A 14,114-nucleotide genomic window follows, 5' to 3' on the forward strand; every position below is an offset into this window, starting at 1 on the left:
GTCTCCCTGCTTAAGGCTGGTGAACATGTCATCCTAGGTGCCCCTTGTCAGCCATGACTCAGTGCTGCCTGAGAAATAGCAGCAGAGGGAGGGCTGGTGGCCCTTGAGCATCTACTGGATCCTACAGTGGCCCAGAAATTCTTGGGGAGCATGGGGCATATCTGCACACGGGGAACACCAAGTCCCCAGATGTTCCAGGGAGGTGGAGTGGGTTATCATAATTTTAGCTCTGTCCACTTTGTCCTGGAATTCCTGTTGTCTGAGATGCTGTGAGCTGTCCCAGGGCTTTGTGGCTTTTTCAGGGGGGCTCTGGGCTACCTACCCTCTCCAGGTTGCCCTGATTCAGCTAGAGCCCCAGGATCCCACCTGGAAGACAATGTGCACAGCCTCAGAGGTGTGGACTTTCCCCGAGGGATAAGGGGCTGGGGGGCTGAGTCAGCCGCAGGGGAAAGAGTAACGGGCAGTGTACCAGGAGACAAGCGTGACCAAGCAAGCACATTTACAGCAGGGCATGGCTGGTGCCCTGACTCCTGCCACTTGTGGATGCTTATAGGGCTGTCTTTTCCATGCTCCCGAGGCTTCCTTGAAATGAGCTCCTTTGCTGACGCAGTGATCAGATATCCTTGTCTCTTCCTGACTGTGACCTGAACTGCCTTTCATCCCTCCTTTCACATGGTTCCTACCAGGATTCTCCGCCTCCCCCCCCCCATCTTAGCCTTCTCTCTCTCTTTTCAGGCCAGGAAGGAGAAGAAGTCAGGCCCTGGGGGTGCAAGAGGCCAAAGTCTCAGTGCCTTACAACTCTGGGCAGAGGGGTCAGGTCCATGCATTCCAGACCCGGATTGTCTGCATTCTAATCCTGACTCCACAATTTACTAACCGTGTGAATTTGGGCAAGTGACTTAGCCGCTCTGTGCTTTGATTTTCTCAGGTGTAAGATGGGGGATAACAATAGTACTTATCTCTAGAAAGTTACTGGGAGGATTAAATGAGTCAGTGTATGCAAAGTGCTTAGGACTGTGCCTGGCACCAAAGTGGCACTCAGTGTTGGCGCTCTCTGGTTGGTTTCTACCCTCCCCTCTCCCTCCTCCCTTGTCTCCACTGCCCCCGCCCCCCCCCCCCCCCCCCCCCCCGCCGGGGCCTGCAGGAGGCAGAACAGCAAAGAATATCCATGAAGGGTGGTGGGAAGGTTAGGGTAGCTAGTGGGCAGAACCTCCAGTCGCAGAGCTGGAAGTGGCACACTGGTTTTGAGTTTGGACCCTGGCATAATCTAGAGGAGCAGGGGCCAGCCTCCTGACATCACAGCCTCTGTGGTCCTTTCTCTCCGCCTTGGCTGCCGGAGGTTCCCATTGGCCCTCACAGAGGGGGAGGAGCCTGAAACAAAGCCTCTGATTGGCTGCTTTCATTTAGTCCCTTGTCAATTTCCAGTCTGATGGGGAGGGGGAGGAGCGTAAGAAATTTAAAACTCGCAGAAATATTTGAATAAGGTAGAGAAGGAAGGAGGGAAGAGGGTGGAAAGAGGGGCAGGGGAGGGGGTCCAGGGAAGAGATTCTTCTCCAATTCTCTGGGATGGTTTATAAAGTCCTGGGGGTTGAGGGCAGGGGACTGGACTGTATGGACTTTTGGGCCACCGGCTGATGTGGAGCGGCTGTTACATTTGAGACAAGAGAGATAAAAGGAAATGCTTCACACAAACCTTTTAATGACGCGATCTTGGTGGAATCTGTTCAGGGCAGGATACCCCTGGGAGGTGCTTTCCTGAACCACAGCCTGGACCCTTGGGCCGCCATTTCCCCTTTCCCTTCCCGGAGGGGATGGCTCAGGACCTGTAGTACCCTCACTCCCTTTGGGGCTCTGTGAGGCCCCTTCCCAGTGCTCAGAGTACATTCTCTCGTGCTGCGGCCTGGAGCGGGACCATCTTCTTCCGTAGCTCTTGCTCCTGCCGCCTTGGCTTTCCTCTCCTCCTGGGGGCAGGAGAGCAGTGTCCTGGGTATGCAGCCTCCAGACCAGGGCTAGGAGCTGGGGGCTTCCCGGGAGTCTCCGCTCAGCCGAGCCCAGCTACCATCTCTCTGCCCCATCTACTGCTCCCTGGAGCCAGGAGCCCAGGAAGGACTCTAGACCCCCAGCCAACTGGGGAAGTGGACAAAGAGCCCTGGCCTGAACAGGGAGGCCTGGGTTTGAGTCTCGGTGCCACCCCAGCCTGGACGTGTGACCCGGGTTAAGTCCCTACTCCCACCTGCTTTCCATGTCCTGCACGGTGTCTGGCAGTGGCTGGCCCAGGGTCTCTGGCAGGAGGGCAGTGACAGCGCTGGCGGCCACGGGGACCGCGCCGTAGATGAAGAGAGGCACGGAGGGGTAGAGCTCAGCAGTCATGCCCACCAGTGGGCTCACGATGCTGCCCACACGGGCCATGGTGCTGCCCATTCCCATGCCTGTCTGCCTGTAGGGCTCAAGGTGGGGTGCTGTCATTCACTGTTCTAGCGTGAATGCTGAGGTGCTGGCTGAATTTGGGGTCAGGGCAGCTCAGGCCAAAGCCCCCTGGTCCCTCCTCTATTCCCGCTTTGATTAGCAAACCAATTTGGCATTTGTTTTGGAGATTAAAACAAAACAAAACAACAGGGTGGGAAGGGCTCTGGCCAGAGAATCAGGAGGCTGAATTTTGCCTCTGCCCTTAACTTGCCATGTGACCCGAGGAAGAGTCCCTTTTCCTCTCCGGGCCTCAGTTTCCTGAGCTGTCAAATGAGACAGTTAAGTTAGGCCAATCATTCTCAGATCTCCTGGGGGATTTTGAGTTCTAGTTGCCCCAGCCCACACAGTCTTATTGGGTTAGAATCCCCAGGGGAGAGGACCTGGAAGCTGCATGTTAAGACTATGTTAAGAACATTCTCTGAGAGAGCAGAGGTTAAAAACCTTGACTTAGGAGACAAACCGCTTGGGTTCAAATCCACGCTTCCTCACTTATAAGCTGTGTGACGTGGGGCCAAGTCACTCAACCTTTCTGTGGCTCAGTTTTCTCATTGGTAAAATGGGCTTGTCATGAGGCTTCAATGAGTTGATATTTATAAAAATTTTAAGAAGATGCCTGGTGCATAGTAAGTGATTTATACTGTTGCTCTTTTCCCTGAAATTCTGTGAGGGCGCAGGACAGCAACCATGACCCTGCTCATTCCCAGCAGCTTAGGGAAGCCTGGCCTTTCTTTGACATCTCATGTGAATTTTTCGTCCCATTCTTAAAATAGACATGTGTTTCTTTTTTCTCAATGCAAAAATGCCCTCCCCCCAGTTTTGGCTCTCAAAAAGCAGTGCTGTGTTTATCCATACAGCTACCAAGCACCAGCATTATTAAATGTGGCTCTTGTGATAAGAAATTACTTTCCTGTTTGGTCTTTGGTTTCAGACGTGCCACTTGGTTTATAGATGAAATTTAGATTTGATGGCATCTTCTAACTTGGGCTTTGGAGATCAAGGTGGAGTGGGGGAGGGGGAACTTCGATGAATTGCCTCTGAGATGTGTTTTCTTGGCTCTCAACCCTGCCCCAGATGGTGGCTCCTTTTGCGATCTTTTCCTTGGATCAGGTAAGGGCTTAGTGGGCAGGTGCATCTGTGTTAGCCACGAAGTGTATACTGAGCAGCTGATATACACCTTGCAGGGGTGGATGCTGGGAGGGGGGCCTTGGGCTACGGCATGCTGGATGGTGCTCTGGGGTCTGACCTCTGTGTGGGGGGGATGTCTTGTCCCAAGACCCCTCCCACTAGGCTCCACTCACCGGATCACTGTGGGGTACAGCTCCCCAGTATAGAGGAAGATGCAGTTGAAGGAGGCAGCCAGGCAGCCTTTCCCCAGCACAGCAAGAGAGGTTCGGACAATGGACTGATCTAGAGATAGAAAGGAGGGGGTCACTGGGAGCTCGGGAGTGGGGGTTGAGAATCTGGGGATAGGGCTAAGGGTGAAGGACCAAGGTACTCGTGGGTGCTCACCCTGGGGTACCACCCCGTTGACCAGGATGCAGATGCCTGCCAGCAGCAGTGAGGCCATCTGGGCAGGCCGGCGGCCCAGAGAGTTGATGACAAGGAAGCCCACAAGCTTGGCAGGCAGGTCCACGGCACCAAAAATCACCTGGATTAGGTAGATGCTGACCCCAAAGCCCTGCAGGTCCATGACCAGCCCATAGTAGGCAAAACTAGTGGCAAACCTAGTGGGGAGGGATGAAGGATATGGAGTTGGTTAGGAAGGCTTAAGTGGGGGGGCTGCTCATTCAAAATAGGGGTGAGCTACACTATGACCCTGCTTCAGAAGCTGGAATCTGCCTTGGCTAATCTTTCTTCAGACATTTAGTATGCATTTAGTCTAAGTGTGGGGTAGTCTTCCAATACCCCAAATTTCTCAATCTTCTGATAACTAAGGTCCCCGGTGTATTAGGGGATTTTCACTTAGTTGTCATGTAAGATTTATATAGTTTTAATCTTTATCTTATCTGTTGATACTTTAGCTTATCTATTGATACTGGGCTGAGGGCAGGTGGATTTTCAAGCCACATCTTTAGGGTCAAGGTGTTAGGAAAGGCCAGAGCTTTGCAGACCTGTGCACGGTTCTGGGATGGTTGTGCTTCTCAACATGTCAGGAGCCCACAGAATGAAGCTCAGGTTATTGGATAAGACCCACAACCTGGAGTAAATCCCAAATTGGAATAAAAAAATTCACTGGTAGAATTGTTGACCATGCTTCACCTAACTGTCATGGGGTTACTTTGGTGATGGGCTCAGGAGGGGAGCATATCAGAAGGGTAATGGGGAATGTTGCAACTGGAAAGGACATTTTTGGCTGATACCAGCCTTGGCCAACGTGTACTTCTGGAGATGAGTTTTAGTCATCTTATTGCCCATGCTTGTGTTTCTGGCAGGCCCTGCAAGGCCAGTAAAGTCTCCAAATGTTTTGCAAGCCGGACTGGTCTCTGCCTTCAAGATGTAATTCTATTGACTCTGGGGCTCATCAATCCTGATGAGGTGTTTTCATATTGGAACAGAGTTAGTAAAAGGAGAAGAAGATGGAAAGATTGGTGCCCAGTATGGGGACTGGAAGCAAACTGAGGGGAGGTCATCTGGTTCTTCAAGACTGTCCCTGGTGGAGGATTACTGCCCTCATGGGAGGTCTGCTGACTTTTCCTCCCTTTGTTCTGGTTTCCTCCACCCATTGCATCCACTCTTTCCCCAGCCAGCCTTTTGTCTCTTGGTCTGTCTGTGTCTCTATGGCTCCGTCTGTCTGGGCCTACCACAGCGTGGAGAGGCAGAAGAAGAGGTGGCGAAGGGCGGGGCAGCGCAGCAACTCCAAGGCGGAAGCCTGGCCTTTGCCCATGGTCAGCTCCTTCTGCAGACTGGCCCGGAGCACCTGCCAGGATGGGCAGGGCTCAGGGCCTGGACTCCTCCAGAAGCTCTTCCCAGCCTAACCCCTTACTCAGGGAAGCCCTCTGAGACCTGGGTTCAGGGTTTGAGGGTAGAATCCTCATGGGGTGTCATGGGAGGTCTTGGGGTGGGTCTCACCTCCATACTTAGCTTGGTCCCCTCTTCTCGCTTCCCATTGATCCAGGCCACTCTCTGTAGGGCCCTCAGGGTGAGATCTAGCCTCCCAGAGGAGGAGTACCAGCGGGCCGACTCGATGAAGAACCTGGGAGTGGGGGTGGGTGGGGAGGTGGGGGGGGTAGGTGTCAACATGGCTTCAGTTCCAGTAGGCTCGGCTGGGGGCAGGGGGTGGGCTTCCCAGGGGACTGCAGTGGGATTTCATTTCAGACTGGGAACCCAGGGGTTTTGCCAGATCCATCTCTCTAGGACCACAGAGCAGCATCCAGCTTGGGTGATGACCCATTCCCCAACCCAGGAGCTCAGCGTTGAGGTGTTGGGTAAGGGCAGTAGCGCAGGCAGGGTGGAGAGCCGGTGGTGGGGGCGGAGCTGAAGAACAGGATCCCTGGGGCGGGAGGCAGATCCTTCCTCCCACAACCTCAGTTCTCCCATCTGTCATACGGAGACACTGGCCTGGGTCTGACCTTCTGGCCTTGACCTTCTCTGATTCTGTGGTGGAGTGTGCAGTGGGATTTGGGGGATGTCTTGTCCCTTGCAGCCCTCTGGGCAGCCCTTGGGCACCCCTGCCCACCCTGGGCCCCACACACCAGGAGTAGATGAAGAAGGCGAAAAAAGGCACGGAGACCAGGAGCTGCAGGTGGCGCCAGTGGGGCACGGCCAAGGCCACCCCGGCCAGGAGAAACTGGCCCAGGCTGTAGACATAGCCAGTCAGGGTGCCCACACAAGCCCGCGTGTGGATGGGCATCCACTCCACATCTGGAAAGAGGGTGAGAACAGAGGGGTGCCGCTGACTGGGCTGCCGGGTGGGTGGAGACCCCTGGGCCAGGCAGAGACCCCTCTCTCCACCCAAACTTTGATCCGTCCTGGAGCTCAGTGGAAGACACATCAAATGAAGATGGGTGCCATGATGGGGGAAGTAGGGGGAGGAAGGAATGGGAAGATGGGTTTGGAATCCCTAGGAATTGTCCCTTCCACTCCCCCGCTATGTCTTGCTTCTCCCCAACTACTGTCCTGGCCAAGGCCCCCTTTCCCTTCAAAGTGTCTCTGACCACTCAGTGCTGGCTTCCCTCAGCCTGGGCCAATTCAGTGGCCAGAGCAGCTTGGAAGAGACAGTGGTTTTCCTCCATCCAGGAGAGTCAAGGTGGGAGTGGGACCACCTTTCCGCTGTGGTCTGAAGAGGCCCAGCTTTGTTCCTCGTGGGCTCCTGATTCGGCTGCTGGGGCAATGACTTGGACATGTAGACCGGGTTTTGGGGCTGAATTCTCTAGGTGTCTTGCCCTGGCCCTGGCCCCATCCCGGTTCATTCCTGTAGTCCAGAGAACCCCCAATCCATAGATTCCCTTCTGGGTTTGAGGGATGACCTTGGGTAGATTCTTGCCCTTCTCCCCAGTCTCAGGTTCCTCCTTTGAGAACCAGGGGGAAGGGGGTGATTTATCAGAGGATGCCCATTGATGGTTCATGGACAGACCATGCTCAGACCATAAATGTGTTTGGTCTACATGATGCTGGCTTGCCCTATGTTAAAAATATTAGAATTAATTTCCAACATTACAAAACTGGGGTATTTTACATTAATAAAGAGGAGGCGGTAAGATCTGACAGCCCTGACCCTTCTGGCTGGAGCAGCTGAGTGGCTGTGGCCCCTCTGGATGGGGCTGTGACCCTCCTTTGTCTACAGTCCTCACCACTCCCTAATGCCTCTTGTACCCAGTCGGCTTCAGTCATTTATGGGAACCGCCTGGCCCTTAAAATGGAGTTTGCAATCGTGTCTAAATGAGGGGTCAGGATGGTATGAGTCCGGGAGAAAGGCTGTTATGTTGGCCGCCCAAAAGTGGGCAGGCAGGACTCAGGAGGGGTTGGCTGGGAGAGGAAGCCGAAAAGGGGCTGCTGGGTTGGGGGGTCAGAAAGGAGTGGGTAGGGACCTGCCCTGCCCTCCCGGCATCCCTCACTCAGTGTCATGCAGTTGAGGGAGATGCCAGCCAGCGACATGCCGGAGAGGAGCCGGAAGGCACAGTAGACAGGGAAGTTGGGAGCGAAGGCGGCGCAGGTTCCTGACACGGCCGTCTGCAGGTAGTTCAAGATCAGCAACTTGCGGCGGCCCAGCCTGTGGGGGGAGGGGAGAACAGCAGCGGGGATCCTGAGGGCTGACCGTGCCAGGCCGGGTAGGGAGAGGAGTGCCTGCCCTGGGGGAGGCTCTGGGCTGGGGGTCTTTTGAGGACCTGTGCCGTGTCCTGAGGCTGGCCCTGTAGGTCCTCAGACCAGCCCCAGTGGTCAGGCCAACTTCCCACCTGGTTCCCATGAACCCAGCTGAGGCCCGGGCCCAGCCCGGCCCGGTGGCTCTACACAGGACTGACCTGTCTGCCAGGTAGCCGAACACCATGGCTCCGAGAAGCACCCCTACCATGTACAAGGACTGGGCCAGCTGGCGTAAGGTCCTGTTAGAACACACGAGGTCCCACTGTGGGGAGAGGAGGCAAGGGTCAGGCAGAGATGAGCCTGGGCCGCCGGGCTCCCCTTCCCCTCCCTTGGGCTGGCCCTCTGAGGCCTACGTCACCCGCTTCCCCTGACATTTCCCTTTGCTGTTTGCTTCCCCAGTCCCGGTCGCTGAGAGACTTTTCTTGACTCTGACGTTCCCCTTTTCTGTAAAGGCCCCCATCTTGAACCCCTCTCTTCATCTTCCCATCTTGGCGTCTGGAGAATCTGAGACAGTCTGTGTGTGTGTGCATGCGTGTGTGTATGCCTCTGTCTGTCTGTCTCAGAGGGGAAGGCAAGTCTGATTGGCCTCTGGAGCAGGGGGCCCAGGTATCCTCACCTCAGTCACGATGGTGGAAGGGAAGGTGCTGTTGTCATAGATCCAGCCGTTGGTGCAGGGCTCTGTGGCCCCCGTGCCATTGGGAAAAGGCGGTCCCTGTTGGGGGATGGTGAAGAGGAGGCAGGACTCCAGCTGCCCCTGCCTGTCCCGGGGCAGCCAGGCCTCCAGCTCCCCGTCCTTGCTAAGGTTGGCGTCGGCAGGCGGGCGGCAGTGGTGGGTGGGGATGGCAGCGGTGAAGTTCTGCAGGGTGTTGTGGGAGGCCATCAGGAGCAGGGGGAGGACCACCAGAGTGACCTGGATCTGCTGGAAGCGGCCGACACCCCCCACCTGCTGCAGGAGGTCGTTGAAGGCCATGGGGCCAGGCCCGGCCAAGCGGCTGGGGGCTGAGGACTTCTGTCTGTGTGTCCGTGCGCCTGCCGTCCTTAGCTAGAGGAGAGAAGCCGCTGTTGCTTCTGCAGCTGAGCTGTTCCTAGAGCTGACTCGGAGCTGGCTCTGTGGGGGGACAGGAGCCTGGCTAGCTGCCCCTCCTTCCTTTGCTCTCTCCGTCTTCTGTCCCTCCCTTTCCCTTGAGCCTCCCCTCACTTGGGGGTGGGGTACTCAGCTTTCAGGGTCTGTGGTAGCCCTGACCCCTACAAGGGCAGGATTTAATCCTTGGCCTGGAGGGAATGAGTTAAAGTGTGACTTGGTATCAGAAGGATTAACCCTCTGAGTATCCTTGTGTCAGTGGAAATTCTCCAAGTGGGTATAAAGGGCAGGAGAGTGGACTGGAGTGGGGGTGGTGAGACGGGATGTACTGGGAGGGCGTGTCTGGGCATCTGGGGGCCCAAGGGGGCCAGGTGGGACCTTACTGTCTTCCTTTTAGTGAGAAGACAGGTCTCTGGGAAGTGTGGTGGCCTCTTAAGGGACTTCTGTCCTTTTTAGTGGACAGGATCCAAGCAGTCTGTCTTTGGGAAGGGTTGCCAGAGAAAATACAGAACTCCCAGTATCGGATCAACAAATACATTTTCTTGTAGTGTAAATATATCTCTAATATTACATGGGACATACTTATACTAAAAAAATATTCATTGATCTGTAATTGAGATTTAACTGGGCATCCTGTATTCTTATTTGCTAAAATTGGCAGCCCCAGTCTCTGGTCTCCTGGGGACAACTCAGATCTTATGGGACCACAGTTTTGTTCAGTCGGAAGAAACTAAAGAGGTCAGAGGCTACTTTTGAAGGACTGGGACTTAAGACCAACATCATACATGATGTAGATCGATTCTTCCAGCATCTCAGCTTTTACCTTCTGGCTAATTCTGATTCAAAATTTTCCCTTTGTCTCGTTGTCTCTGTCCATAATTTTTTTGTTTTTGTTTTCATTTTTTCAGTTGAGCATGAACTTATTTTATTTGTAGCCACAACTCTAAGACAATCACTTGATTTCCTCCAACGGTTTGGCTTCTGAGCCCTGATCACTCAAGATCAGGGTAGTGCCGAGTTCTAATTGGATGGGCTTCTATGAGCTCTGATTGGTTGGATCATGGGTTGGGAATGTCAATAGAGTGAGTTGCAACTTCTTGCTTTTATTGAATTGAAAAAAAATTTTTTTTTTTTTAAGGAGGCTCCACACCCAGTGCAGAGCCCAGTGTGGGGCTTGAACTCATGGCCCTGAGATCAAGACCTGAGCTGAAATCAAGATGCTTCATTGACTGAGCCACCCAGACACCCCAACAACTTCTTGCTTTTAATTTGCATAGTGCATAGTATATAAAACATGGACTCTGGAGTCAGTTTACTAGGATCTAAATCCTCATTCCACATTTGCTGGTTGTGTAGTGAGTGCAAGTTGCTAAAATCCTGTATTTCTCAGTATTCTTGTTTGTAAGATGGGTATAATAGTCGTGTCTGCCTTGTTGGGTTATTGAGGGTTAAATGAGTGAATCCTTTAAGTAAAGATCTTAAAGTAGCCACTGCCCTAGAGCTCAGTGAGTATGAGCTGTTCTTATTATTTGTTTCTGGTAAAAAGGTGAGACAATCATATGGATTTTAGAGAGAAAATAGGCCTAAGCACATCTTACCCTAAGAACAGTGATTCTCGGGCGCCTGGGTGGCTCAGTTGGTTAAGCAACTGCCTTCGGCTCAGGTCATGATCCTGGAGTCCCTGGATCGAGTCCCACATCGGGCTCCCTGCTCAGCGGGGAGTCTGCTTCTCCCTCTGACCCTCCTCCCTCTCATGCTCTCTGTCTCTCATTCTCTCTCTCACAAATAAATAAAATCTTAAAAAAAATAAAAAAATAAAAAAATAAAGTTAAAAAAAAAAAAAAGAACAGTGATTCTCTACTGGAGGTGATTCCCCCCAACGCCCTCCCTCTCCAGGAGACATTTGGCAATGTCTGGAGACATTTTTGGTTGGATTTAGATTCAAGTAAATGGACTCCAGAGTCCATGTTTTATATACTATGCACTGTGCAAATTAAAAGCAAGAAGTTGTTGGGGTGCCTGTGTGGCTCAGTCGATGAAACATCTTGATTTCAGTTCAGGTCTTGATCTCAGGGTTGTGAGTTCAAGCCCCGCACTGAGCTCTGCGTTGGGTGTGGAGCTTACTTAAAAAAAAAAAATCAATAAAAGCAAGAAGTTGCGACATGCTCTATTGGCATTCCCAGCCCATGATCCAGCCAATCAGAGCTCATCAGATCACTGGGGTGGTTAGCAATCCTGGCGTGCAGTGGGTAGAGTCCAGGGATGCTGCTGAACATCCTACAATGCACAGGACAGCTTCCCATAATCAAGAATTTTCTGGACCCCAAATGTCAATAGTGCTAAGTTTGGGAAACCCTACCCTAAGAGATGTCTCAGACTTATTTTGAATAGTGATCAATCCCATACCTGCTTGGCCAAGGATATTCCAGGCATACAGATGACTCCTACCAGAATATTTCTAAGAATGCCCATGCTCTTATTGAATTAGGGAAAATGTTTGCAAGGTGAGGAGGAGAACTCCTCCTCCACGTTCTGCTGGAGTACAGCAGAGTAGCCTGGACTCTGAAGCATGGTGGCCCTTCCTTTCCTAGGCATTTCGTCACTGGAGGAGTCAAATCAGGACCCCAACCTTCCTGGGTCCAGGCCAACATTCTTCTCCACCATGTTCTAACTCGATTGTTGGTTTGAGGGTTCATGCCAGATTATTCTTTGTGGTGTGTTTCCACTTGGGGTCTCTGGCTGTCCCTCCCTGTTACCTGTCTTGTACGGACTGTCCATCCACCTCACTTCATCAGATACTTTGGCATATATCCGAACAGCATGGATGGTTAGGGTTCTGAGTTTTATGGGAGGTAGCCAGGCCCCGTATGAATTAGCTGATGCAAAGGGCCATGAAGGGAGGGGGAGTTTCTCAGTTCTTCCAGGCATAAATCTCCAAGTCATATTGTTGAGGGGAAGCAGTTGTATTCCCAACTTCTCCTGTAAGGACTTAAGATGCCTGCTATTCTTGTGCAGTTTACCCAAACTACACTTTTGTATTAAGTTGGGAGGGTGTTTACCATCTGTTGAGGCGCTGGGATACATGAAGTCTTAGACTGTTTCGGACCTAGTCTGTCTAACTTCAAAGCCAGATTGTTTCCTGCTGATTTAGAGGTGTGCGCTGCCCAGCTAAAGAGGCCTTAGGGCTCATCCAGTCTCATTATGTACAGAAGAGAATAAGGAAGCTCAGAGAGGGATGTAACTCAGTCCAGCTTCCCCCTCCCCCCCCCCGAATGTTGGTTCTGGGCTGGGACCCAGTGGGTGTCCAGATGCCTGACAACATTCTCTAGGCCAAGGTATATAAGAGCCTTGCAGCCTGGGGATGTGAGGACAGCTGGACAAACAGCTGGGGCCTCTGGGGCCAATCTCCTGCCAGGACTTGGTGCCCTGATGGGGGCGTGGGAGGAGTGTTGAGGGCAGTGGGGGAGATGGCCTCTACAAGCACCCTCCCTTTCTGAGCGTGAGCCCAGCTTTGCCTTTGAGAAGAGCCCCCTCCCTAGGGCCTGACTAGCTCCAAGCCAGGCTGAGCCTGGAAAAGGCTCAACTGGACACTCCAGGGACTAAATTGTGGTTGGCTCCTGGGATCATCTGGCTAGCAAGGAGACTTCCCACCAGCCTTCCAGCTCATGGAGGGTTTCTGGATGGAAATGCTACCATAGCGAATGATTGGCAGAATGAGAACTATCCTTTAGGGACATTCTGGGTCATTAAATACTCAGAGTTGGACTCCCTGGACCGACTGGAATGTGAACTTCAATTCTGGCCATGCTCACCAAGAAGGGGTCAAATCCAGGACTTCTGATTGGCCAAGAGCTACAGAACCACGTACGATCAGAGATGAATGCTGTCACTCACATGAAAACTTCTCATGGTACAGATAAGGAGACCAAGGCCCAGAGTAGGCAATGGATTTGTCCCTGGTCACACAGAAAACCCATCTAGAACTCGGTCCTCTTGATTCCCAACTGAGATGTGCTATTAGGGTACAATGCACACCAGATTCTGAAGACTTATGATGAATTAAAGGCTGTAAAATATCTTTATCGGTAACCTTTATGTTTATTACATGTTGAAATGGTAATATATGGGTATTTTGGGTTAAATAAAATATATTATCATATATACATACTTAAAATTAATTTTACCTCTTTTTAAGAACTAGCTACTAGGAATTTTAAATTACATAAGTGGCTTGGTTCCACTGGACAGTGCCGGTAAAGAACATTTAAGGAAGGGGTCTTAGGAAAGAACTCTGGGGAAGGTCAGTGCTCAGGAGACGATACAGGGAGAGGAGCTGCTTTTGGAATTGTTTGGTTTGGAAACCCTTGAGTTTAGCTTAAACAAAACAAAAGCTATTCAGAGAATTCAGGATATTTTCTTGAGCTCAGGGTCAGAAAATGTATCCAGGGCTGAGGAGGACCTGGAATCCATTAAGAATCAATGTGAATAGTCTCACTGAGTCTTTTTATCTGGGCCCCTGTGTCTCTGGTTCTCCCTTTCTCTGTGCCCTTTGCTTTTTTTTTTTTCTCTGCAACCGGCTTTCTCTGACCCACTGGCATCAGGGCCAGCCCACCCTCATGCTAACTTGCCTTCCCAGGACAAGGGCCAAGGCATGGACTAGAACCTCTGTGACTCAGATCCCCAGCCCAGGAGGGAATACATGATGAATGAAACTTGGATCAGAAGGGCCCTCTGGTCCAGTCAGTCATGACCAGACCTGGAGGTCATGTAACTATTCAGTTGGCAGGTTCAGGGGATGTTGACCTTTGAGGAAGGGGTGGGGCAGGACGGGCAAAGCAGAGTTTTGTAGCATTTACAGGAAACCCTCCAGGAGACGCTGAAGGAGCAGCTGCAGTATGGGAGGGAGCTTCATGCCCTTGGCATCTCAGAAACTGGGAAAGGGGGGCGAGGCCAATAGGACCGAAATCGGCCGAGAGGCCAAGTTAACACAAGTTGATAATGACCTGTGGATTCAGCACTGGGGGTGCTGAGTGCTGTATGTGACAACTCTCTTGGGGAGGGGGGAGAGCCAGAGTGCTGTTTGAAGATGTACGAGGTTAGAAGGTACAAGGCAGGGAGGCACCCAGCTCCTTTATAAAGTTTAGTTGTGAAGGGGAGAAATTTCGAGACAGTGTGGCCCCCGCCGGGAGATACGACTCCAAGGGGGACTGGTTGGTTTGGTTGGTTTTCGTTAAGATAGGAGAGGCGGGAGCTTATCTGACTGGTG

General features: G+C 52.3%; 1 protein-coding gene across 4 annotated transcripts; it reads right to left on the minus strand.

Moving 5' to 3' along the window:
• Positions 1-1,686: 1,686 nt before the first annotated feature.
• LOC118015630 (solute carrier family 22 member 6) lies at positions 1,687-8,741 on the minus strand. 4 transcript variants are annotated; one of them, XM_035012375.1, is made up of 10 exons: positions 8,384-8,741; positions 7,926-8,029; positions 7,521-7,675; positions 6,159-6,327; positions 5,536-5,659; positions 5,268-5,383; positions 3,976-4,190; positions 3,765-3,873; positions 2,234-2,305; positions 1,687-1,958 (listed from the first exon to the last, which is right to left on the minus strand). In XM_035012375.1, the coding sequence occupies exons 1-10, from the start codon at positions 8,735-8,737 to the stop codon at positions 1,874-1,876; spliced, it is 1,503 nt and encodes a 500-aa protein (XP_034868266.1). In that variant the 5' UTR covers positions 8,738-8,741; the 3' UTR covers positions 1,687-1,873. The 4 variants fall into 4 exon arrangements, with proteins under 4 accessions (XP_034868266.1, XP_034868265.1, XP_034868263.1 ...); XM_035012374.1 differs by having other exon boundaries at positions 2,234-2,437; XM_035012372.1 differs by having other exon boundaries at positions 1,687-1,961; positions 2,234-2,437.
• Positions 8,742-14,114: the final 5,373 nt, after the last annotated feature.

The sequence above is a fragment of the Mirounga leonina genome, unplaced genomic scaffold (assembly GCF_011800145.1).
Source record: "Mirounga leonina isolate KUSES-001 unplaced genomic scaffold, KU_Mleo_1.0 Mir_166, whole genome shotgun sequence".
Classification (NCBI taxonomy): Eukaryota; Metazoa; Chordata; class Mammalia; order Carnivora; family Phocidae; genus Mirounga; species Mirounga leonina.